Raw genomic sequence first — 26,773 nt, forward strand, 5'->3', positions numbered from 1 at the left:
TCAGGGGCACCTGAGCCCGGTGCCCTGAGATTATAAATACCCATGATTGATTTATTCTCGCTCTCTCTCCTCTCTCCAGCAGACGTCCCATGAGGTGATGTGGCTGCCGCAGTGTTTTCAGTTTATGTATTTGACAACACACATCCATTATATTTTACACACATGCACACCCTACACTACTGATAATACTGATGCCCATATTCTATTTTGTAATGTTTGTTCCACTTTTCGTTGTTGTATGTGAAATTAATAAATGTGTTAAACCTTCTAAAATCGGTGCAACTCTGGTCTTGTCATGGCCCAAAGAGCCAGGTTGTGACACACACCTCTGGACAACTTACGGTAGCGAGTTAACCAAACTGCATGTCTTTGGACCAAAGCACTTGGAGGAAACTCATGCAGACACAGGGAGAACATTACAACTCCACAGAGAAAGGCCCACACTGGTCACTGGGCTCGAACCCAGAACCTCCTTGCTGTGAGGTGACAGTGCTAACCACTGCACCACCATGCCACCCCTGCATCTATTCCTCACTGTAAAATATTTACTGTAAAATTTAGATTAATTTACTGGTTGCAAATAGCAAATGGCAGTAAATAACTAAACATGTTAATTGTAAAGTACTCTAATATCTTTACTGATTATTCTTATCTTTTTTAGCAGTACATTACTTTATGTTTCCAGTAATATAGTGTAATTCCTGCAAGTAAAATACTTGTAAATATATGTACAGTATAAAATAAAAGAGAATCCAGTACATTTACTCATTTGGGTGATGCAGGATATAACTGAGCTGAAGGTTAAAGGTCTTGCTCAAGGACCCAACCATAGCAGCTTGACAATGCTGAGATTTGAACAAATAAACTTCTGATCTGTAATTTAAACCATGGACCATGTTAAACTCAATATTGATACAAGGAGATTTTTTCTTTTCTTTTCACCATTCTTATACCTGCCAAAAGCATTGCATTTTCTAGTAATATACTGTAAATCAAAGCATATTACCTAATCATTGACAGTACAATACTATAAAGTAATAAAACATGCTGTAAAACAATACTGTAACGTTACAGCAGTTTACTTGTGTTCTGCCTCATTGTATTACATGATTGCTCTTAATCTTTTTTAATGGATTTTTTCTCTGTATAAGGTGAATCTCCTCCAGTCTCTCTGATCATCAAACCCAGCAGAACTCAACACTTTATGAAAGACTCTCTTTCACTGAGTTGTGAGGACCAGAATAACTCTACTGGATGGACAGTGAGACGAGACACACACAGTGAGGGAGTGTCAGATTGTTCTACATCTACGGGTACATGTGAAATCAGCTCCCTCAACACATTCGATACTGGAGTTTACTGGTGTCACTCTGAATCTGGAGAAAACAGTAATCCTGTTAACATCACAGTGCAGGGTGAGTCTTCATGTAGTGTCTTTTGTTAAAGGAAAAGGGAAATGTTTCATTACATAATATTCAGAATTCCAATTGGGAAAAATAGTTCAGAAGACAAAGTTCAATTTGATGATGAACTATTAAATACAACCAGATTGCTGTCATTTCATATTATCTGTTCATTAGCATAACATACACGATGCTTACATCCAAGAGAAACATATGTTATCATATTTTGGGTTCAGTTTTTTTTTTTTACTAGAACCAGTAAATGAGCACTGAATCAAATAAATATCTAATACCAGTATCTGTACTCATGCATACATAATTCAGTTAAATGTTTTCTCATGCGCTCGTGTAGGCAGTTTTCTGCAGACTTGGATTAAATAACTGCAGACTCTGCAGGTTTAGAGGGTTTTAAGTCACATACAGATCAATTAGAGAACTTTTATTTCTATTATTTATCCACATCATAGTGTCTGGATTTCATTGTTTGCGATTTTCTGTGTTGTAGATGGTGCTGTGATCCTGGAGAGTCCTGTCCATCCTGTGACTGAGGGACATCCTCTGACTCTACGCTGTTTATATCAAAACCCAAATTCCTCAAACCTCCGAGCTGATTTCTATAAAGATGGATCAGTCCTCCAGACACAGACTACAGGAGAGATGATCATCCATAAGGTCTCAAAGTCAGATGAAGGTTTCTACCACTGTAAACACCCAGAGAGAGGACAGTCACTGAAAAGCTGGGTCTCAGTCAGACGTGAGAAATCAATTTAATATTCATTTAAATACAACTGTGACTTAATGTGTTGAACACAGTATCTTTATATCATGTAATCTATCGGGCTTAGTTTATCTAAGTCTGTGTACAATATGCTGTTCCACTTGTTCACACAGGTGTAAATTAATTTATTTGTACTTCAGATTGAACTAAAACTTACAAACATTTCAAGAATAAAACATTATTATCATTATTATTTTATTCATTGTCAGGTCCATCACGTGTAGAAGCTCCATTCTCAGTGCTCATGCTGATCTGTAGTGTAGTGACGGCCTCTCCGTATCTGTTGGCAACCATCATTCTGCTGGTCAAATGTTACAGAGCTCGAAGTAAGAACTCTTTCAGTATGTTTCACATCATGATCAGACTAACTTTGAGTAGTTGAGAACATTTTCACTTTCACAAAAGTAGAAATCATGTGACTTTACTGTTTTCATTTTAAAAGCAAAAATCCACACTTGAGTGTTAAAGCACTTGTTTTAAAATGCACTTGCAATAAGATTTAAATGCAAGTTTGATATAAAACACAGCACGTCTGTTTCTGAGAGTGAATTTACACATGACAGATGCTTCAAGTGGAGTTACATTTTCACTTCATTAATAAAGTACATTATTAAAGAATAAATAATAAAAATAGTGCAGAAGAGTGTTTCATACGCAGATGTCACTTTTCACTTCACTATCATTAATAAACATTAAAACAAACAAACACCCTTTAAACTGTGTTTAAGATGAGATCAAATACAGTTTGGTTAATTTTCTGCCATAAACACCTGAAATAAACTATGAAATGAATTAAATGAATTTTTTAATGTCTTTCACAGCTCACACTGTTGAAGAGAGAATTGAGAATGCAGTCAGAGAGGAGTGAGCAAAGTTCATCAATAAAAAGAGGATGCATTTACTGGAAAATAATTTCTTCTTCTTTAGGGTTTTCTGAGGATTTTAAAAGAATCCTGATTTGTCATTTTAACGTTAATTTTAATAGAGCGGTCGGTGAAAAGCCCAGTGATACTGGAGTTAAAATAAGTGAAGCTTTGTGTGTCTGCAAAATATATATATATATATATATATATATATATATATATATATATATATGTTATTTACCAACTGGGAGGTCCATATCGTGAAATACCCTGACCAAGGTCTTGAAAGTACTGAGCGAGGTCCTCTGGGCCGAGGTCAGTATTCAAGGCAGAGGTCACGGTATTTCACCATACGGACCGACCTTAAGCTGGTAAATAATATATTTATTTTTTTCTTTACCAAATCTAACAGAAAACGAGAGCTCCCGAAAGGAAAACCGAGCCGAGCCGCCATTTTGAATCCTCATTCATGGCTATAATGCAAATGGCTTCCTCCTCGGTATACAAGTGCACTTCCATGGCAGGAAAAAAAAACCCCTACATTTTGCTGCCTATGTAGTCCCCTATTTATACAAATAGGAGTCATTCAGGATTCAGCCATGTTTTTGCTTGGCGTTAGCAAATTACAGGTTTTAGCTTTCTCCTGAAATGTTTTATTTCATTTTGTCTTCCTCAGGGTAGCAAAACTCACTTTTGCTGTGAACACTGTCGTTATCGCTATCCATGCTGTAAAATTAATGCTATTCTCCTGAGAAATGCTGGCAAACATTTATAAGATTTTTGATAATCTTATAAATAAATCTTATAAAAAAAGATAAATGTTGACAAAAAATGCTACTATGTTTGTTGTTGTTGTGAACGAGAGAGTCGCCAGAGGTCCGTAACTGGGATCTGTACCGTAGGATACGGACCCGCTCGCCAGCCAATCAGAGTGCAGGATTTGGACTGTGAAAAAAAAATAGTTAATTGACTATCTATGGTGGGGAACTAACTTTGTGTTTTGTGTTTTCTCAGTATTAGTTCTCTCATTACTGTATTTGTCCTGCTGTGTTTTTCTATTTCTGTGTGAGATTAGCTCTAGATGAATTACAAGGAGTAGACTTACAATCTCAGTTAGATACCATTGTTATATTTAGTTTGACTTTTCAGCTGTGTGAAGTTTAATTGTAGTTGTGTGAGGAGATTTGTGGATGAAATGATTTGATCAATTAAATAAATGCATCATTATCAATACACTGAATTATTAATCTGCTAGCAATTATGTATCATATGACGCAAACATGAAATAAAAGCAACTGAAATAAAGTAAACATTGTCTTGGTGAAATTTTTATTATTATTTTGGCTCAGTAAATGTTTTAAGGCCAGTACATCACTGTATAAAAATACAAAATGGTAAAAATGCTGATATTGGCAAAGGCACAAGAGTTTTCTCAGTGTATTTAAACCCCCTTCTGCTGCTGTATCATTGTCTTTTCATGGTCTTATATTGTTTGTTGTCTCCTGCTGTCACACTGGAATTTCCCACATGGGCTTATTAAAGTGTTCTCTTAAAAGCAGATACAGGAACTGGATCCTGCAGTATTATTCAGTGTAAGTAGAGGATCTCAGTGCAGTAAAGTTTAGGACTAAATGAGGAATCAAAGATAAGTGTTATTACTCTTACTGCATGTCTACACACTGCTACACTGATATACAGGACTGACATCACACTGAAAATGTCCACAACACAGGAAATTAACATTACAGCAGCAACAGCAGTGATTCAGACAATCAAAGCTCCTCATAAAGTGAATGACAAGGTTTCTCTGTTAAATCCTGCCAGATAACTTCCCAGTCCTGGCAGAGGAATTAAATAGTCAGGATTAGAGGTTTGTAAATCAAGCTTGTATCAAAATTAATGCTGTATATGAGCACTAACACAGTCTACAAAACTGGGGAGAATTTTTCCAAAGGTGTCTGCAGGGAAGACCATCACACACTTCTTCCGAGGGAAAATTGTAACACGAAAATCGTTTCATTCATATTTTGGATGACTAAACATTTATTCCCTTTTGTTACTGTCAGAGGTCATGCTACACCACCGGCAGCCAGGAGAGGGTGACAGCAGCACACAGTGAGAGAGACCATTCAGGAGAACTCAGTTACCCAGAATTCTCCAAGTTGCCTGCACCTGCCAGGCAGGATACTTAAAGCCAGCCTTTCACACAGCCATCTGGCATGCCTTTGTAGAGAGGTGACTGGTATGTTAGGTCTTTGCCCAAGAAAAGATTAAAAGGGGGAAAATGAAAACTGGAAATAAGAATTAAAACACATTTGAAAAGGAAATTAAAAGAAAGTAGAGGAAAGAAGGGACTAGAAAGAATTAATGCTTGACCAGGAAAGAGAAAAGACCAATTTATAATTTTGTGTCAAATCCTAGCTTGATGTACACCTCTCCAGAAATCTCACAATATGTTGTGGCAATGCAGGCCACAACAACTGTGATTGGTTGGTCTGCTTTGTAGCATCACATTTCTGACAACTCATTCTCGTCTTCTTCTGCTTTATCCGGGGCTGGGTCACGGAGGCAGCAGTCTGCGCATGGAAGCCCAAACTTCCCTTTCCTCAGACACCTTGGCCAGCTCCTCGGGAAGAACACCGAGGCGTTCCCAGGCCAGCCGAGAGACATAGTCCCTCCAGCGTGTCCTGGGTCTTCCCTGGGGCCTCCTCCTGGGGGGACATGCCTGGAACACCTCCCCAGGGAGGCGTCCAGGAGGCATCCGAAAAAGATGCCCGAGCCACCTCAGCTGATTCCTCTCGATGTGGAGGAGCAGCGGCTCTACTCCGAGCTCCTCCCGAGTGACTGTGCTTCTCACCCTATCTCTAAGGGAGCGCCCAGCTACCCTGCGAAGGAAACTCATTTCAGCCGCTTGTATCCACGATCTTGTTCTTTCGGTCATTACCCAAAGCTCATGACCATAGGTGAGAGTCGGAACGTAGATCGACCGGTAAATTGAGAGCTTCACCTTTTGGCTCAGCTCCTTCTTCACCACGACAGACCGGTAAAGCAACCGCATCACTGCAGAGACTGCACCGATCGGCCTGTCAATCTCACTCTCCATCCTTCCCTCACTCGTGAACAAGATCCCGAGATACTTAAACTCCTCCACTTGAGGCAGGACTTCTCCACCAACCTGGAGAGGGCAAGCCACCCTTTTCTGGTCAAGAACCATGGCCTTGGACTTGGAGGTGCTGATTCTCATCGCAGCCGCTTCACATTCGACTGCAAACTGCCCCAGTGCATGCTGAAGGTCCTGGTTTGAAGAAGCCAACAGGACAGCATCATCTGCAAAAAGCAGAGATGAAATCCTGTGGTTCCCAAACAGGATTCCTTCCGGCCCCTGGCTGTGCCTAGAAATTCTGTCCATAAAAATTATGAACAGAACCGGTGACAAAGGACAGCCCTGCCAGAGTCCAACATGCACTGGGAACAGGTCTGATTTACTGCCGGCAATGCGAACTAGACTCCTGCTCCATTCGTACAGGGACCAGACAGCTCTTAGCAAAGAGCCCCGAACCCCATACTCCCGAAGCACCCCCCCACAGAATACCACAAGGGACACGGTCGAATGCCTTCTCCCGATCCACAAAGCACATGTGGACTGGTTGGACAAACTCCCATGAACCCTCGAGCACCCTATGAAGGGTATAGAGCTGGTCCAGTGTTCCGTGACCAGGACAAAAACTGCATTGTACCTCCTGGATCCGAGGTTCGACTATTGGTCGAATTCTCCTCTCCAGTACCCTGGAGTAAACCTTCCCTGGGAGGCTGAGAAGTGTGATTCCCCTATAATTGGAGCACACTCTCCGGTCCCCTTTCTTAAAAAGAGGGACCACCACCCCAGTCTGCCACTCCAGAGGCACTGTCCCCGACTGCCACATGATGTTGCAGAGGCATGTCAACTAAGATAGCCCCACAACATCCAGAGACTTGAGATACTCAGGGCGGATCTCATCCACTCCCGGTGCCTTGCTACAGAGGAGCTTGCAAACCACCTCAGTGACTTCAGCTTGGGTAATGGACGAGTCCACCTCTGAGTCATCAGCCTCAGTCTCCACAATGGAAGACATGATGGTGGGATTGAAAAGATCCTCAAAGTATTCCTTCCACCACCCGACAATGTCCCCAGTCGAGGTCAACAGCTCCCCACCCGCACTGTAAACAGTGTTGGCAGAGTACTGCTTCCCCCTCCTGAGGCGCCGGATGGTTTGCCAGAATTTCTTCGAGGCCGACCGATAGTCCTTCTCCATGGCCTCCCCGAACTCCTCCCAGTTCCGAGTTTTTGCCTCCGCAACTGCCCGAGCTGCAGCACGCCTGGCCTGCCGATACCCGTCAGCTGCCTCAGGAGTCTCGGAGGTCAACATGGCCCGATAGGACTCCTTCTTCAGCTTGACGGCATCCCTTACTTCTGGTGTCCACCACCGGGTTCGGGGATTGCCGCCACGACAGGCACCAGAGACCTTACGGCCACAGCTCCGAATAGCTGCGTCCACAATGGAGGTAGAGAACATGGTCCACTCAGACTCAATGTCCCCCACCTCCCTTGGAAGCTGGGAAAAGCTCTCCCGGAGGTGGGAGTTAAAGACCCCCCCGACAGAGTGCTCAGCCAGACATTCCCAGCAGACCCTCACCATACGTTTGGGCCTGCCAGGTCTGTCCGTCTTCCTCCTCCACCAGTGGATCCAACTCACCACCAGGTGGTGATCAGTTGACAGCTCAGCCCCTCTCTTCACCCGAGTGTCCAAGACAGGGCCGGAGATCAGATGAAACGACAACAAAGTCTATCATCGACCTTCGGCCTAAGGTGTCCTGGTGCCACGTGCACTTATGGACACCCCTATGCTCGAACATGGTGTTCGTTATGGACAAACTGTGACTAGCACAGAAGTCCAATAACAAAACACCACTCGGGTTCAGATCGGGGAGGCCGTTCCTCCCAACCACGCCCCTCCACGTGTCACTGTCGTCACCCACATGAGCATTGAAGTCCCCCAGTAGCACAATGGAGTCCCCAGTCTGAGCACCCCTCAGTACCTCTCTCAGGGACTCCAAGAAGGCTGGATACTCTGTACTATTATTCGGCCCGTAGGCACAAACAACAGCAAGAGCCCTCTCCCCAATCCGAAGGCGCAGAGAGGCAACCCTCTCGTTCACTGGGGTAAACTCCAACACATGGCGGCTGAGCTGGGGAGCTATAAGCAAGCCCACACCAGCCTGCCGCCGCTCACCATAGGCGACTCCAGAGAAGTGGAGAGTCCAGCCCCTCTCGAGGAGCTGGGTTCCAGAGCCCAAGCTGTGCATAGAGGTGAGCCCGACTATCTCTAGCCGGTACCTCTTAACCTCCCGCACAAGCTCAGGCTCTTTCCCCCCCAGCGAAGTGACATTCCATGTCCCAACAGCTAGCCGCTGTGTCCGGGGATCAGGTCGTCGAGGCCCCTGCCTTTGACTGCCGCCCAATCCACACTGCACCAGCCCCCTACTGCTACCTCTGTGGGTGGTGAACCCACAGGAGGTCGGGCCCACGTCACCTCTTCGGGCTGAGCCCGGCCGGGCCCCATGGGCAAAGGCCCGGCCACCAAGCACTAGCATACGAGCCCCAACCCCGGGCCTGGCTCCAGGGTGGGGCCCCAGCTGCGCCATACCAGGCAACGTCACGGTCCTCAATTAATTCTCCATAAGGGTTTTGGTGAACTGCTCTTGGTCTGGCCTGTCACCTAGGACCTGTCTGCCTTGGGAGACCCTGACAGGGGCGTAATGCCCCCGACAACATAGCTCCTAGGATCATTCAAGCACACAAACCCCTTCAGCACAATAAGGTGGCAGTTCTAGGAGGGACAACTCATTCTTTTCTGCAAAAAATTGGAGAACTTTTTTATATTATTGCATGAATATAAATTTATAAAGTGTGAGGCTCTATATTTATAAAGTGTGAGGTATTATTTATTTTATTTTTACCTCATTCCTGAGTGTGCAGTGGGACTTTCATTTCAAGCTGCTCATAGTGCTGAAGACAGATGTGTTAAAGCACTTCAGGAATACTTTTATTGAGAATTCACTTAGTTTATCATTGAATAATATATGCTTAAAGTTGCCCTTCCACCAAAAACATTTAATACTGGCTCTTTTTGAAATACCATGGTTCACTCCGAGTTGCATATGCATGTGAAAATGTAATCCTACTCCCATTCCTTGTATTAGCTTATGAAAGAAAATAGTCGGAAAAACGAACGAATCTGAAAAAGCCCTACAAACTTGCATCACTTCGAAAATTAGTATTCATGGCCTCGCCCACCTTGGCTTGCGACTGCCCAAGGGAAGAAAGTTCGGATTTAAGCACGAGGAGAGATAGCAGAGCTCATCTCGTCAGTAGCTAACGAAGAGGACCTAACAGCAAGTTGAAAACATGTCTGAACAAGTTCGTGCCTGTGTTATTTGCAGCAGTAACACATCAAGGTTGCATTTCTTGCCCAAGATAGAAGAGGTGAAGAGGTGCCAAATCTGTTGAGAATTTTTTTTTTTTAAATTAATTTCAGGGGGTTGGGGTATGTTCCTTCATGCTGTTCAAACTTTATTAACTCCAACGATGTTTACACATTATTTGTAAGTCGCCATCTTTAGTCTCGTTTAAATCTCATTGAATGTGATGTAAAATTTGTGTTATCTACATTGTTATTGGTCAAAACATCGATGTCGAGACCATAATAGCCAATCAAAACAGTTTTTACAAAGACACCCACATCTGCTTGTTCTGACCCATTGGAGGCAGTGTCACAGTGCTGTTAGCCAATCAGAGGTAACATGTTTACATGTCATGAATATTAATGAGTAAGAGCTGAAATCCTGCCGTTCTCCTGCCACCCAAGGCAAGGCAAGGCAAGTTTATTTATATAGCACATTTCATACACAATAGCAGTTCAATGTGCTTTACAGAAGTAAAAACAAAAACAGTAAACAATAGAGAAAAAAAATTACATAAAATAATTTTATTTTTATTCTAAAACAATTAATTAAAAGAATTAAAAGAATTAAAAGAAAATAATAAGAATTAAACAATAGTAGAAATAAAATAATAAAATGCCAAAAAGAAAAAGGAGAAAAAGAAAAAGAAACCAGCGGAATAAAACAGAATAAAGTTAAAGTAAAGTTAAAACATGCAGAGAAAGTAAAGATTATAAAAAATGTAAAAATATTAATTATTTAACAGAAAGCATCTGAAAACAGCTTGGTCTTTAAACACCCACTCCTCCACCAAACTAGAACAGCCTGAAACAGGAGAACCACAGCATTTTTTTTTCACCAAAACCGGCTCACAGGGCATTCATTCATACTAGAGACCACTGCACAATTAATGAAAAAAACGATGCAATGAGACCGTTAACCTTCCTCTTGTGTTAACTTTGTTACTATCCTTTATGTTAACGGGTTGGTTTTGACCCATGTCTTAAATCAGCCAAAAAAAATACCCTCAAAACAATGATTTAGAATCCAATTTGTTTCTTAACTCTTTGTGACCTTGTTAGGTTTCCTTATCCATGAAAAGATTGATTTTAATATTTTTGGTGTGGCCCCCTAGGCTCTTCTTTTTACAGCATACCTCTTGTTTTTTAATAATAAAAAAGGTAAAAGGAACCTCAAGAAAATTCTATAAATAAAACGTTATGTTACCTGACTATTACGGGGAAGTATTAGAACACATCTTTAAAATAAATTAATATTATTATAATGAATAAAATTAAGTATAGTATCATCTGTGGTGTTACAGGTCAACTTTGACCCATATATATTTACTTCAAGAAAAAGGCAATAAGTCTATTTTTCAAAAATAGAACTTTAATATAAATACAAAAAGAAAGAAATACAAGTACTAGAACTACTAGAATACAAAAATCAAGTACTATTTCAAAAAAAGGTCTTTGTGTGCAAATACATGTACACATACGTGTGTGTGTTTAGATGCATGTGTGGCAAAAAGTGACACTTTTAGTGTGTTCTTTGCAGATATATTTTTTGCAGGAGAAGCACAATATATTTGTCTTCCTGTCCTTATTGCTAGGGTAGACCTGACACCTCTTTCTTTTGGAATCAGGTGGCCTCAGTGGGGTTGTGGCTGTGGCTGTGCTGGTTGATGTTGAGGCAGGGCTGGCTGAGGAGGTTGCTGCAGCTGATACTCTTTATGTTGCTGATGGTATGGACAGAGTGGTAGGTGAACTTTGCAGCTGTCTGACAAAGGCTGCAGCAGTTGGTTCTCGGGGCACCCGTTCCCTTTGCTCAGTGTGCGGCTTGACAAGAGAACTTCCTAGCTCCTCAAGAAACATTCTCCGCTTGTTTTTTTTTTTGGTTGAGTTCCACCCTAGGTGAATGTGGGTCCACAACACAAATGTATTGTATGCCGACACATCTAGGATGTTATAAAACACAGCCATTGGCCATCTCCTGGTCATTCGCTGGCAAGTGTAGGTGGCAGTCAGGTTGTCCAGGTTGTCCACTCCTCCTTTGTTTTTATTATAGTCCAGGATAATTATGGACTTTTTGTCACTTCCTGATGACACAGCTGTGTCTGTGTGAAAAGTGGACATAAGTATCACACTCTGTTTTTTGGGGTTTTTTTTGGACAATATGAAACAACAGCAGTGGTGTCTGTAAAAGCAAATTTTGAAGAAACTGGAGCCCTGTCCTTCACCTGCAAAATTTCAGCAGGCAGCTCAGGTTTATTTTTTTTTTTTTGTGCCCACCATGGTAAGTTTCCTCCTGAGAAGTTCTTGTCCAAGGTCATAGCTGATAAAAAAAAAATGCCACATGTGGTGATGTGACCCCGCAGTCCAGTAGTCATATCCAGGAATACAAGTTTTCCTTGATTTCTCAGGGATGCCACTTGCAGGTTTGCCTGTGTAAATCTGCAGATTCCATGCATAGCTGTTTTTTGCATCACAGGCTGCCCAGATTTTTATGCCATATTTGCTTGGATTACTGGGCATGTATTACTGGAAGGGACATTTTCCACAGAAAGGGACAAAACGTTCATGTACTGTCACCTCTGGCCCTGGGTTGAACATCAGTGGAAGGAGCTGCACCCATCTCTCCCAGACATCCCTGATGGGAGTAAGCTTGTCAGATTTTACTCTAGTATCTCTATTGTCAAATCTGAACACTCTTGATATCATTTGAAAGGTCTGAAATGACACTGTTGCCTGGAAAATATTTCTGCCTGATGTTGCATCCCAGAGACTATCAGTGGCCTCATTGCTGGATCTGTACACTCCAGCAAGAAGAAGAACACCAATATAAGCATCGAAGTATTACTCATCAGCACAGGCACAGATAGAGGGGGGGATGGGGGGGGATTCGTCCCACCCAGATTTAAATTCACCTCGTTCGGTCCCCCCCACTTATTGGGAGGAAAAAACGTCTATGCTGTCTTTCTTTGCATAAGGCAAACCTCACGGAAAAATCAAAAGACTAATTACCATTCGGTTTATTGAGGTGCACAGCAGTACAGACAGTTGCAACTGCGCAGACTGCACAGGTTGCAAGCTCGAGCTTGGTTGCTATGGTTACCCACAAGTTTGACAGGCATATCAGGGACAGCGCCTCCTAGTTCAGGACCCCAACACGGCATGATGAAGGGTGCCAAAAGGCAGAAAACGATTGCATCGTTTTTTCAAAACAAACAAACAAAAAAAAACCGACTGTAAGTAAACTGTGCCTTACTTTATCATATCACCTTGGAATTTTTTGATAGTCTGTTCAAAGTAATGTCGTAGTGAAAGTAAAATCGTACGGAGTAGAGATGCCTTTCTGGTAGCCTCCTTCTTTCGGTGGTAGCCTGTAGATACAGTGCTCAGAAGGCAGATTTAATGTTTAATCTGGCGTTCCCTGCCATAATTTCAGCGAGCATATTGTTTCATAAGGAAACTTTGCGAAGAGTTGTTGACTGACTGCCGCTCACGCAACACACAGGCATAGTTAGAAAGTCAGGATGCACTGGTTTACACTTTACACACACACACGTAGCCCAGCCTCTTGCTATGTTTAACAGTTGGAACTTAGCGGTTTTAAAACTAGTTTTGCAGTTTTGCAATTTCTGTGCATGATGATAATGTGTAAACTTTGGATTTCCATAGGCTATGTTAAAATGTTATCATTGTCCTGGCCTGCAGGTAGTTCCTGGTGATGGCAGTGAGGGAGGTGAAATAACATGTATACACACTACCGTTCAAAAGTTTGGGGTCACCCAGACAATTTTGTGTTTTCCATGAAAAGTCACACTTTTATTTACCACCATAAGTTGTAAAATGAATAGAAAATATAGTCAAGACATTTTTCTGGCCATTTTGAGCATTTAATCGACCCCACAAATGTGATGCTCCAGAAACTCAATCTGCTCAAAGGAAGGTCAGTTTTATAGCTTCTCTAAAGAGCTCAACTGTTTTCAGCTGTGCTAACATGATTGTACAAGGGTTTTCTAATCATCCATTAGCCTTCTGAGGCAATGAGCAAACACATTGTACCATTAGAACACTGGAGTGATCGTTGCTGGAAATGGGCCTCTATACACCTATGTAGATATTGCACCAAAAACCAGACATTTGCAGCTAGAATAGTCATTTACCACATTAGCAATGTATAGAGTGTATTTCTGATTAGTTTAAAGTGATCTTCATTGAAAAGAACGGTGCTTTTCTTTCAAAAATAAGGAAATTTCAAAGTGACCCCAAACGTTTGAACGGTAGTGTGTGTGTATATATATATATATATATATATATATATATATATATATATATATACAAAATGGAATCATTTGCTGACAGCTCAGTCCCCCCCAGTTCAAAAATCCTATCTGCGCCCCTGCTCATCAGTGTCATTCCATATGTCACTGTTGACTTTTTTCCTTCAAGGTTTGTCATAGCAGTGATTTTTTTTGTGACAATGGCATAAACAGATCAAAACATGTTTTGATGTCACTTATTTTCATCACAGCAAACACTGTGATCCCAGGGGTCATTTTGATGACATTTTTCGCAGCTGCCCTGCCATGTAAACCAGGAGGTACTGAGCTCCAACAGATGTTACCATTTTTGGATTTGTATGTTTCAGCAGGAGCGTGAGTAGCTTCAGCACCTGTGACCTCCTCATCAGATGTGTCTGTGTCCTCTGGTTGATATTCTATATTATCCTCCTCCTCAGAAACCTGCTCATCCATATCACTATGCTGCTCTGTGTCCTCTGCTTCATCTTCAGCAAAGATATTATCCAGAGCTTGCCTTATTGTAAATCTTCTCATTTTTGCATGCTGCAAACTGGAAATTTGTATTCTGCAAGTCATCAACTCCTTCTTCTTGGTGGTGGGCAAACAACATAATTGTGCATTACTGCCACCAACTGGTAAGGAGTGTAACCACACCCCTTACAGTGTAAGGACCACCGTTCAAACTACGGGGGTACTCGGGGGATCTGAGATCCCCTGAAACAGACATGAGATCCCTTGAAAACATGATTTGGGAAATGTTGGGGGGTCTCTAAAATATTGGCAAAATGATGTTTATTGACATAGCAATCATGTGTAATGGGAAGCATTTGCATATCTGAAGTGTTGTGTTTACATCAAAGATAAAATAAACCGATATGACAGTGACTGCTGCTGCCAGGTTGGGGACACAAACTAGTAGAAAGGAAGTGTGCCAACAGTGCCAACACACTTCCTTTCTACTAGTTTGTGTCCCCAGAATTTTCCCACGACTTCTATCCATGTTTCTGTAGTTGCCCCTCTTTCCCACGGTTGTTTTGCTACAATGTTTGTAGTGGGTGTGGCAGTAGGTTGAGAAAGTGTTTATCATTCGGTGCATCTTCAGATCATGCAAGTGCTAGTCTTCAGCATTAGCCATGTCGAAAAGAAAACAAGGTCCTCTTTCGAGTTTTGGATTTGTTAAGAAAAGTAAAAATTCAGATGTGTTGAGTAGCCTGACTGTTTTTTTTTTCTTGCGTGTGGTATCATTGTTGACGCGAGGTTGTTTTTTGAACATGCCAATGCGGACATGATTTCCCCTGATGAGTTATGACTTCAGACGCGATGCATGTGTGGAGGTGTGGAGTCCGCATGATATGTGCGTAAGATAGGCTTCTCATGTGTTTGGAGATCCGCGCTCTGAGACAAGTGCAAGCATCCCCCCCAAGGGAAAAAAAGGGACCCCCCGAAAATATCAGCATAGTTCGAACACTGGTAAGGACAGTATGTTTATGATTTCAGTTTTGGCACTAATTATTGTTTTAAAGTCGAAACCGACTCTAACAAAACAAAGGTCATAATTTTCACCAGAGCATTTTATAATTTAGTGAATTTTTTTGTTTGTTTCATTTTGTATAAATAGAGGTTCCCGGCAAAGTCAAAAAGCCTTGATGCAATAAACAAATTTAAATGGCATTTTTATGCATTTCAAACCTAAAAATGGGTCGGTGCCGACCCTACCACGAGGAAGATTAAGTAAAATATAAGGACGAAAATATAAGGAACTTTGTTTCAAAACAACATTTTGTCCATATTATTTTCTGTTTATTATTCCTATAGTGAAATATGGAGCTCACATTCCACTGTTTTTTTATGTGTAAAAGCAGTAACTTCTGGTGTATTTCATGTGATAGCACCTTCTAAAGGAGACACACACCTTATGTGCAAGTACAAATGCTTCACATTGTCAATGCCATGCATGCAGAGTAGATTTGACATCCATACATTCATCCATCCATTTTCTACCGCTTATCTGGATCTGGGTCATGGGGGTAGCAGCCTAAGCAGAGCAGCCCAGACTTCCCTCTCCCCGGCCACCTCCACCAGCTTTTCTAGGGGAATGCCGAGGTGTTCCCAGGCCAGCTGAGAGATGTAATCTCTCTAGCATGTCCTGGGTCTGCCCCAGGGTCTCCTCCCAGTGGGGAGAACCTCCCTTGGGAGGCGTCCAGGGGGCATCCTAACAAGTTGCCCAAACCACCTCAACTGACTCCTTTTGATGTGCAGGAGCAGCGGTTCTACTCTGAGTCTCTCCCAAATGACCAATGTTCAAGCCAAATTTGGTTAAAATTTGCTTTGGTTTAGACTCTTACTTTGTTTGAGATTTGCTGGCCTTCAGCCTGGAACTTTTATTTTAACATAGCCTTAGGTCACCTGTCAAGGTAAAGATGGCATCTTCCACATGGTGTTCAGTCTCAGTTAGACAATGGAAGATGCCGTAGTTGAATAGTTTTTTTACCGCTTTAACTCTAAACCTTGAACTACACTTAAATAGAATTTAGAATACTTTGATTTCACCCTTTCTTGGAACTTGTATTGAAGCTTGAAATTTATACTTTGGATTAACCCTCACCCTGTGGATTACAAACAATTTGGATTTACAGTACTCCACTGTGTACCACCTGTTTGCCTGCCTGCCACCTACCTCTTTCCCTCCCTGTCTGCCTGCTTGTTACCTGCTCGCCTGCTTGCAACCTGCTTGCCTGCCTGCTACCTACTGTATCTCTCTTCTGCTTGCCTGACCGTGTGCCCTCTCCCTACCTGCCTGCCTCTTCTACCATCTATGAACACAGGTATGAGCAACAGCCAGACAGTGTTTTAAGATAAGCGCATAATGACTGTACAGTATCTACACTTTGAATTTAGTTTATCCCTCACAACCAAGCTTCTCACACTGTCTCTAAGGGAGAGCCCAGCCACCCTGCAGAAAAAAAAACTCATTTCTACTGCTTGTATCTGTGATCTCATTCTTTCAGTCACTACCCACAGCACGTGACCATAGGTGAGAATGGGAATGTAGATGGACCAGTAAATTGAGAGCTTTGCCTTTTGGCTCAGCTCTCTCTTTACCACAACAGACTGGTTTAGCATCTGCATCACTGCCCCAATCTGTCTGTCCAAGTCCTGCTCCCCCTTACCATCACTTGTGAACAAAAGCCCGAGATACTTAACCTGTTTAATCCCACTGGCAACAATAGTTGCCGTACTTTTTTTTTTACTTCTGAAATCTTTTGAAGTGTTGGCTTGACTTTGGGTAGCTAATTTAAGTTTTAAAATGAAAAAAAAAATTGTCTCCTATAAATTATATCAATATCATGTAACTAGTGTGAATGGTCACATGACCAGGCCTCTTTACTTCCTGCCTGCACCTCCAGAAGATGATGTCTGGCTCAAACTTTTACAAGAGGAAGTAAGTAAAATACCTTAATGTACAGATATAACTAAAATATTTTCAACATGCATCTTTTAAAGGGTCTACTACTGATATATAATGAGAACTATGTGCCTTCATGCATATTTTGATCATAAGAAGAGTAAATGTAAGCATGGCAACATTTGTTGCTGTTAGCATAAAATATATCCATAGTGTTTTACCAAGTTTTATGCTAGGCTAGGTTTTAGGTGTTTATTCTTTTTTGGGGGGGATTTTTTCTACACAGCTTAAAACTGTCAGAGGTTTTGGATCTCCTAGACCTTAAGGAACCCCAAAGTGATGTATGCTACATCGCAGTCATTCCTACAGTTGAAAAAGATGCAATTGAAAGTGACTGAGAGAGTGACTCCTCAGATAGAGAGTACCAAGGTGAAACAGGCCATTTGCCTGCTAGATTGCTAAATGGTGAAGCAGAAGTGACCTATCAGGTGGATGAGGAAAATTTCATCTTGACAAGTCCAGACCTACTCCCAGACCCTCTCTGTCCCCCCAATGGCCCCACCCTCTCACCTCTAATTCCTGCAGCATTTGGTGATGAAGAAAACCCATTGCCACTATTTGGTGAGTCTCCCAAAGTGTCCAGCCAAAAAAAGGGGACTCCGTGAGGAAAATGAGACTCCACTACCAAAAAAAGATCTCCTGAGGAAAATGAAACCCCAAAACAGAAAATATCCCTTGATTCTAGTGTGTCTCCCACAGCACCAAGCTGAAAAAGATGCCCAGAGGTTACTGATACCCCACAGAGCAATAAAAGGAGATGCTCAGAAGAAAATGAAACCCTGAAATGCAATAAAAAACAGAAAAAGTCCCGTCAAAATAAGCAAAATAGGGACAGGGTTGTTAAAAGATCTCGACGACCAGCCACATCCAATAGACCAGATTTTGTGGCCTATGGCCCAACTGCAGCAGATTGCATCAAACAAACCAAACCTGACCCTGCTGATTTGTTCCTGCTGATGTATCCTCCTACTCTGAGGGAGCTCACTGTTGAGATGTCAAATGCATATTCAATGCAAACCAAAGGGAAGGCACTTGATCTGAACATGGATGAGTTGCTGACTTTCTATGGGATTCTGCTCACATCTGGCTACAGTTCTGTGCCACGGAGGCACATGTATTGGTCATATGACACTGATGTCTACAATGAAGCCATCTCAAATGCAATGAGAAGGAATCACTTTGATGAGATAATGGCCTCAATACATCTGGTTGATAACTCAAAAGCCACAGACTACCCTTTCTTTAAAGTGCGACCCATCTTCAGTGCGCTCAGTGACTCTTACAAGATGATGTCATACACAAAACATCTATCAGTTGATGAAAGCATGATCCCCTACTATGGCAAGCATGGCTGCAAGCAGTTTATCAGGGGCAAACCAATCCGGTTTGGATACAAGTTGTGGAGCCTTGCTTCACCCACAGGGTACATGTTTCACATGGAGCCCTATTGTGGAGTCCACACACTTTTGCCAGAAACTGGCTTGGGACAGGGCCCCAGTGTTGTCCTTGGTCTGGCTGAGCAAGCAGAAGTTCCTCCAGGATGCACATTTGTGCATGATAACCTTTTCACCTCTCTTAGCCTCTGATGAAATGACCAAACAAGGGTATGGGTCCCTTGGCACACTGAGACCGTGCCATCTGCATGACATCCCTTTCACAGGTGTGAAGGATTTCGAAAAAATGCCTCGTGGGAGCACTGAGGTCCTTACAGAGGGGGAGAAGCTACTGGTGCGTTGGAAGGATAAGTGTTGTAACCATGGCAACCAATGCTGTAGAAAAATATTCAGAAGGTCAAGCATCCAGGTGGAGCAAAGAGAAAAAAGCCTTTGTCAAAGTGCAACAGCCTCTGTGTTTCTTGACATACAACCAAAACATAGGCGGCATGGATCTCTATGATCTTCACATGTCAAGATACAGATCTATGATAAGGTCAAAAAAGTGGTGGTGGCCAGTCCTGGCTTGATCTCTTCACAGTGCAGTGGTGAACAGCTGGCTGTTCTTCAGAGATGTTGTTGGCAGTGACTATGACCTCCTGACCTTTCAGTAGGTTTTGTCCATGGATCTCCTTAAGAGATATGGAAAACGACCTCTTGGTCAAGGCAGAAGATCTGTAATTGTGAAACCTCGGGATTCCACAAGAGGTGATGGAAAACGTCACTGGCCTGTCAACACGGGAAAATGATACCAAAGATGTAGACGGTGCAACAACTGCACTGTGTATGCATGCGAGAAGTGCGATGTACCACTTGTTAGTTATATCCTGATTATTAATATGTGTAAATAGGTCAAACTGAAAAAATTATGTAGATTTCGACTATGCTGTTTCCCACTGGCAATAATTGTTGCCAAGTATATTACCTACATTTTCACTAACATAACCAACATAAAATGAAAAAAATCATACGTTACATACTGGTGAGGTCTAAGGAATGAAATGCATGCACTTATTTTGCAGGGAAAAATTTGGGATTAAACGGGTTAAACTCATCCACTTTAGGTAGCAACTCCCCCTGATCCGAAGTAGGCAGTCCACCCATTTCTGGCTGAGTGCCATGTCCACGGACTTGGAGGTGCTGATCCTTATCCCAGCCACTTCGCACTCGGCTGCAAACCATCCCAGTGCATGCTATAAGTCACAGATTGATGAAGCCAACAGGGCCACCTCATCCGCAAAAAGCAGAGACGTGATCCTGATGCCACCAAACAGGACACCCTCCGCCCCTTGGCTGTGCCTAGAAATTCTGTCCATAAAAGATATGAACAGAACCAGTGACAAAAGGCAGCCCTGGTGGTGTCCCACATGCACTGGGAATGAGTCAGACTTACTGCCAGCAATGCGAACCAAACTCCTGCTCCAGTCATACATGGTCCAAATGGCCCGCAATAGTGGGCCCTGAACCCCATACTCCTAAAGCACCCCCCACAGATTTGACAAAGTATAAATCCGCCTTAAGTCAGAGATCAAAGGCACAATTGAGAAGAAGAGAATGCTAAACATTAAAATGATCTCTTTAATATATACATATAAAAGTGAAAACTACTCCGTGAAAAATTCTACATTACAGGAGCCTATTCTCATTTTGATGTTTTATCTATCGTTGTTTAATAAAAAGATTCATTATTTGAGTATGCCATTTTGTCATCTCCCTTGTTTTTTTTTTTTTTTTATTGGCATTTTCCCGACTGAGGTTATTGGCTGGGGCAGGGGTCTTTGCCTGGGGCAGCCTCTGATGGAAAGTGTGAAACATGGATCCCCACTTTGATCCCTTCAGGTCACTCCCGGCATTCAGATTTGATCATGGGCACAATCTCTCATGAGGCTAACAAATCAACACCCTTATTAACCAACTGCTATTAACATCAGATGACAAAAGACCTGGGCCCTCCAGGCCCAGCAATAACATTCATCCACACGGTGGCATACAGGCAGGTGTAATGAAGGGTTGTGCACAAATTCGCAAAGAAAGAGTTCCCCAGATCTCACACCTGTGCTACCACCTTCCCTCAGTCTGACATGCTGTGCTATCTGCAAAGCTACTTGGAACAGCCTCACCCTGAACCTGCCCGGCCATTGCTTGTGTCTTTCTGCCGAACTCACCCATCTGAACGTCTCCATTGTTGGACTTCAGGACATCAGGTGGGTTTGCAGCAATAAAGCCTCACTCACAACCCGCCATACAGGCTCCTACGGGCAGTCCACGGTAAAAAAAAATTGGCAAAACCATGCTTGAGACTTGTGCGACAGTTGCGTGTGTTCAGCACCGTAGAAGGTCGCAGACTGCCCGTAGAGACTTTTGGTCCTGCACATGCAAATTCTATGGGTCTTGTGACAAATCAAGAATGCATACACTACATACGGGACCCATAGTCCTTTTGTACTCCTGAACCAAGTCAGCAGTGCAGCTAGTAGGGGCTTTTTGCGATGACCGTAAGATGCATGAATGACGCACAGTCATTGTATGAGTGATGTGCCTCAGAAATACTACACAAGTATCTACACTTGCTATTTGTGTGGCACGCAAGACAGAAGTACATCTCACTTTCTACCCCATGTGTGGTGTGCACGCAGTGCATGCGACCTGCACGCGACACAAGGGGCAAGACTCTGTGTGTGTGTGTGTGTGTGTGTGTGTGTGTGTGTGTGTGTGTGTATGTATCATGGGCGATTGCTCTAAGACAACGAGGGAGGCTCAGCCTCCTCTAAAAATGATGAACATCGTGTAGGATGAATTGTGCTAGGCTTATGGTATAGCCGACCTTATAACATTGCTATTTCAGATCCAGAATCGTAGAAATATATGTGCTCAACCCAACTACAGTGCAAAATCATTCCATTATAACTTTCCCCAGCTCGCCTAATGTGTGCATGAGTTTTTCCCCCTCATGACAGCGCGATGCAGCCCAGCCTCAGTGGATTGGGAGCTATGTGCTTGTCAATCTCAAAATGCAAGACAATTATTGGACAAATACTGTGAAAACGCACGCCCACAAAGTCTCACGGACTCCCAGCCTCAATGGACTTCAACGGCATTTGGGAGCTATGCGCTTTTCAATCTCAAAATGCAAGACGGTTATTGGACAAATACTGCGAAAATGCCCGCCCACGGACTCCGAGCTTCACATGGGAGGGACATGGCAGTTTCCGCGAGGAGACTGGTGATTGGTGAAAGCGGCCGGATATTTTCTTTGATTGACAGCTCGTTTCAACTATAGACAGGCAGCGGTACAGTGTTGCCAGATTGGGCGGTTTCCTGCCCAATTGGGCGGTTTTAAGTGCATTTTGGCGGGTTTTGAACATATTTTGGGCTGGATAACGTCAGCAGTATCTGGTAACATCAGTTCAGTCCCATGCGGATTCGCAAGTGCTGTGGTGTATTGTAAGAGATCGGCTTACGTTTCGATTTCATTCATTACATACGGTTTCTACCAGCTTTTTTAGTTTGTATATATTTTCATTGTAAATAAAGTGTAAATATAGTGTTGTCAAGTTTGCTATCTTAGTTCCAGAAATTTTGTTTATTTGAGTGACTGAACTTGAACTTGAGGGGGCTAGTCAGCTAGCAAGAAAGCTGTGCACGGATGCCAAGCATTGTTGATTTAATTTTGGCGAAGCCATTTGCCAGTCTTCCTTTCGAGGAAAAAATTAAAATTAAAGATCAGGGTAGACCAACGCCTCAAATTGACTTGGTGAAAAAGGTAGGGAATAATACTCGTTCCTTTCAGCTCTCCTGGTACGAGAAAGTGAATTGGCTAACAGCAAGTGACCCACATCAACAACAGTAAATAGGCTACTTTAGTAATATGTCATGGATGGACCAAAAATATAGAATCTATTTAAAATGTTTATGCTGAGTATATTATATTGGAATATATGTTTTTCTGGATATGAATTAAACACCGCTACAATTTGGAAAACATTTTTAAACAAAAACACAGCCGAGGTCAATTTTTAAACAACATGCCACAATTTTAAAATATAAGATGTTAAAATATAACCACCACCACCCCCCAACACCACCATCATGTATATTGGACAGTAGGCTAATGGGCCAAAAGAACCTGTTATTTCACAGTTTGTGACCCTGCCAACAATCAGCCAGATCAGAGGCAAGAGTATGGGCAAAATTGATGTGTTTTTTTCTTTTAAAATCTGGAAATATCGTAACCGACCAGCCTCCCCTGTTTGAAAGACTACCAGCCGCCACTGGTATGTATGTATGTATGTGTGTGTGTGTGTGTGTGTGTGTGTATATATATATATATATATATATATATATATATATATATATATATATATATATATATAATATAGAGAGAGAGAGAGAGAGGAGAAACCAAGGAAGCAATCATGTAGCGTGTAGTATTGTAGAAGGGAAGAAGACCACCTTATTTGAGTACATGTTTAATTTACCATGCAAATGTCAAATAATAAAACATAAGTAGCATTTTATTACGCATTTTATTAGACTGTAAAAAAAAAAAGCCACAACTAAATAGTCCAACAGTTTGGGCACTGAAACACACTTTGACTCCGAGCTGCTGTCCTGCTCCTACTCCTGCTGAGTGGTGGGACGGGGTGTCGGGATATCCTTGTCCTCATCACTGAGCATGGCACAATGGCCTGACAGCGATGATGGGATTGTAATGTACTCACTTCTGGGTGTCGTTAGCTGAAACGTACATGAAAATCGCATATATAATATTAATTACATAAACATATAGATACTGAAATGAATGTTTAAAGCATGCGTATTTACCTGTGAAAATCCCTCTGGTGGGGTGCTGTGCCTTCTGCCGGCTTGAAGGCATGCTTCTCCCTGTCCGTGCAGGGCTCGCCGGTGCTGCTACCATCATCAAATTCTTCCTCCTCCTCCCTCTCTGCTGTTTCAGGCTGGGTTACTTCACTTTTGCTCACCTCTTCTTGGGTCCCATTTTCTAAACTTCTCATCTCATTATCTCTAGCCGCTTTATCCTGCTCTACAGGGTCGCAGGCAAGCTGGAGCCTATCCCAGCTGACTACGGGCGAAAGGCAGGGTACACCCTGGACAAGTCGCCAGGTCATCACAGGGCTGACACATAGACACAGACAACCATTCACACTCACGTTCACACCTACGGTCAATTTAGAGTCACCAGTTAACCTAACCTGCATGTCTTTGGACTGTGGGGGAAACCGGAGCACCCGGAGGAAACCCACGCGGACATGGGGAGAACATGCAAACTCCGCACAGAAGGGCCCTCGCCGGCCACGGGGCTCGAACCCGGACCTTCTTGCTGTGAGGTGACAGCGTTAACCACTACACCACCGTGCCGCCCCTTTCTAAACTTTAAACTGAAAATTTAAAGTTTACTTTAAATTTTAAAGTTTAAAATTTAAAGTTTGCGTGTGATGCAAGCCACTCCCGGCTTGCATCACACACAAGTTATGAGTGATTGTAATGTGCTTATCACATGCATCACACATGCTTCACAACTGCGGCCTGAACTCGTAGTGCAGGAAACTGGTAAAATGCAAGTCACACACATTCCACACCTCACTGAACACACACTGATCACACGCGTCAGATATACACTTTCCACGGGTGAATGGCGCGATTTTTCCCACACCTCGAAGAAGTCAGGTGTGCAACCTGTACTTGACAAATACTTTGCCTGTACTCCTCCCCCAAACTTTCCCCCCAGATTAACTGTGACCCGAGCTACCCATAGCTGCGAGCTACCAAACCATGCGACCCCGTGCATGTCCAAAGCACTTACAGCGGGTTGTGAGTGAGCCTTAAGACAGACATTGGTAAATATCAACTGCTGTTGAGTGGTCATGACAACTTTGCCATAGAGGATGTAGCTATCGCTATCTTCTGTTGTCACACAATGTTGTCTCCTGGAAGCCATTCAGCTCACATATACTCTAGGCCTACCTGAAACACTCCCAACCCAGCAAACACACAACGTATATATGATGTGGTTTGGTAATGTCAGGGAAATACGTCGTCGTTACGTAGTAGGCACGTCCAAAGACAACGTCATGCCAATAGGTAATGACAATGTAGTGGTAATACGTAACGACAACGTAGTGGTAATATGTAATGGACATGTTGTCTGGCGACCATCTAGTGACGTATGTCCTACAACCCCGATTCCAAAAAAGTTGGGACAAAGTACAAGTTGTAAATAAAAACTGAATGCAATGATGTAGAAGTTTCAAAACTCCATATTTTATTCAGAATAGAACATAGATGACATATCAAATGTTTAAACTGAGAAAATGTATCATTTAAAAAGAAAAATTAGGTGATTTTAAATTTCATGACAACACATCTCAAAGTTGGGACAAGGCCATGTTTACCACTGTGAGACATCCCCTTTTCTCTTTACAACAGTCTGTAAACGTCTGGGGACTGAGGAGACAAGTTGCTCAAGTTTAGGGATCGGAATGTTAACCCATTCTTGTCTAATGTAGGATTCTAGTTGCTTAACTGTCTTAAGTCTTTTTTGTCGTATCTTCCATTTTATGATGCACCAAATGTTTTCTATGGGTGAAAGATCTGGACTGCAGGCTGGCCAGCTCAGTACCCGGACCCTTCTTCTACGCAGTCTTGATGCAGTATGTGGTTTGGCATTGTCATGTCGGAAAATGCAAGGTCTTCCCGGAAAGAGACGTCGTCTGGATGGGAGCTTATGTTGCTCTAGAACCTGGATATACCTTTCAGCATTGATGGTGTCTTTCCAGATGTGTAAGCTGCCCATGCCACACGCACTAATGTAACCCCATACCAGAGATGCAGGCTTCTGAACTGAGCACTGATAACAACTTGGGTCGTCCTTCTCCTCTTTAGTCTGAATGACACGGCGTCCCTGATTTCCATAAAGAACTTCAAATTTTGATTCGTCTGACCACAGAACAGTTTTCCACTTTGCCACAGTCCATTTTAAATGAGCCTTGGCCCAGAGAAGACGTCTGCGCTTCTGGATCATGTTTAGATACGGCTTCTTCTATGAACTGTAGAGTTTTAGCTGGCAACGGCGGATGGCACGGTGAATTGTGTTCACAGATAATGTTTTCTGGAAATATTCCTGAGCCCATTTTGTGATTTCCAATACAGAAGCATGCCTGTATGTGATGCAGTGCCGTCTAAGGGCCCGAAGATCACAGGCACCCAGTATGGTTTTCTGGCCTTGACCCTTACGCACAGAGATTCTTCCAGATTCTCTGAATCTTTTGATGATATTATGCACTGTAGATGATATGTTCAAACTCTTTGCAATTTTACACTGTCGAACTCCTTTCTGATATTGCTCCACTATTTGCCAGCACAGAATTAGGGGGATTGGTGATCCTCTTCCCATCTTTACTTCTGAGAGCCGCTGCCACTCCAAGATGCTCTTTTTATACCCAGTCATGTTAATGACCTATTGCCAATTGACCTAATGAGTTGCAATTTGGTCCTCCAGCTGTTCCTTTTTTGTACCTTTAACTTTTCCAGCCTCTTATTGCCCCTGTCCCAACTTTTTTGAGATGTGTTGCTGTCATGAAATTTCAAATGAGCCAATATTTTTGGCATGAAAGTTCAAAATGTCTTACTTTCGACATTTGATATGTTATGTTCTATTGTGAATACAATATCAGTTTGAGATTTGTAAATTATTGCATTCTGTTTTTATTTACAATTTGTACTTTGTCCCAACTTTTTTGGAATCGGGGTTATACTATGTAGTCTACATGTGTGTATTTTCTATTTGATGATCGATGTATTCATAATTTGCTTTCGTACATTTTGTTGTATGTCTCTACCCCGATAGCAGAGGGTCATTGAAACGACGTAGAGTTTTGGTCAGAATGGTCGGTTTCAGTCGTACGTCAGAAAATCAACGTTGAAACGGCGCCGTGAAACGTTGATTTCTCCGCCGTCTGAGAGGGTCGATTTATCACCGTTGAATCAACGTGGGTAAAGGTTGATCTGTCGACCGTCAGAG

The 26,773-nt window shown here is 42.6% G+C and overlaps 1 protein-coding gene across 1 annotated transcript in view; it reads left to right on the plus strand.

The window, feature by feature from the left end:
* LOC132885935 (titin-like) overlaps positions 1-26,773 on the plus strand; it is a 605,367-nt gene that overhangs the window by 77,887 nt on the left and 500,707 nt on the right. The window contains exons 5-8 of the mRNA XM_060920468.1: positions 1,152-1,415; positions 1,909-2,157; positions 2,391-2,507; positions 11,173-11,285. Coding sequence (XP_060776451.1) covers positions 1,152-1,415; positions 1,909-2,157; positions 2,391-2,507; positions 11,173-11,285 — 743 coding nt within the window. The remainder of the gene's footprint in view (positions 1-1,151; positions 1,416-1,908; positions 2,158-2,390; positions 2,508-11,172; positions 11,286-26,773) is intronic.

Source organism: Neoarius graeffei, chromosome 1 (assembly GCF_027579695.1).
Source record: "Neoarius graeffei isolate fNeoGra1 chromosome 1, fNeoGra1.pri, whole genome shotgun sequence".
Taxonomy (NCBI): Eukaryota; Metazoa; Chordata; class Actinopteri; order Siluriformes; family Ariidae; genus Neoarius; species Neoarius graeffei.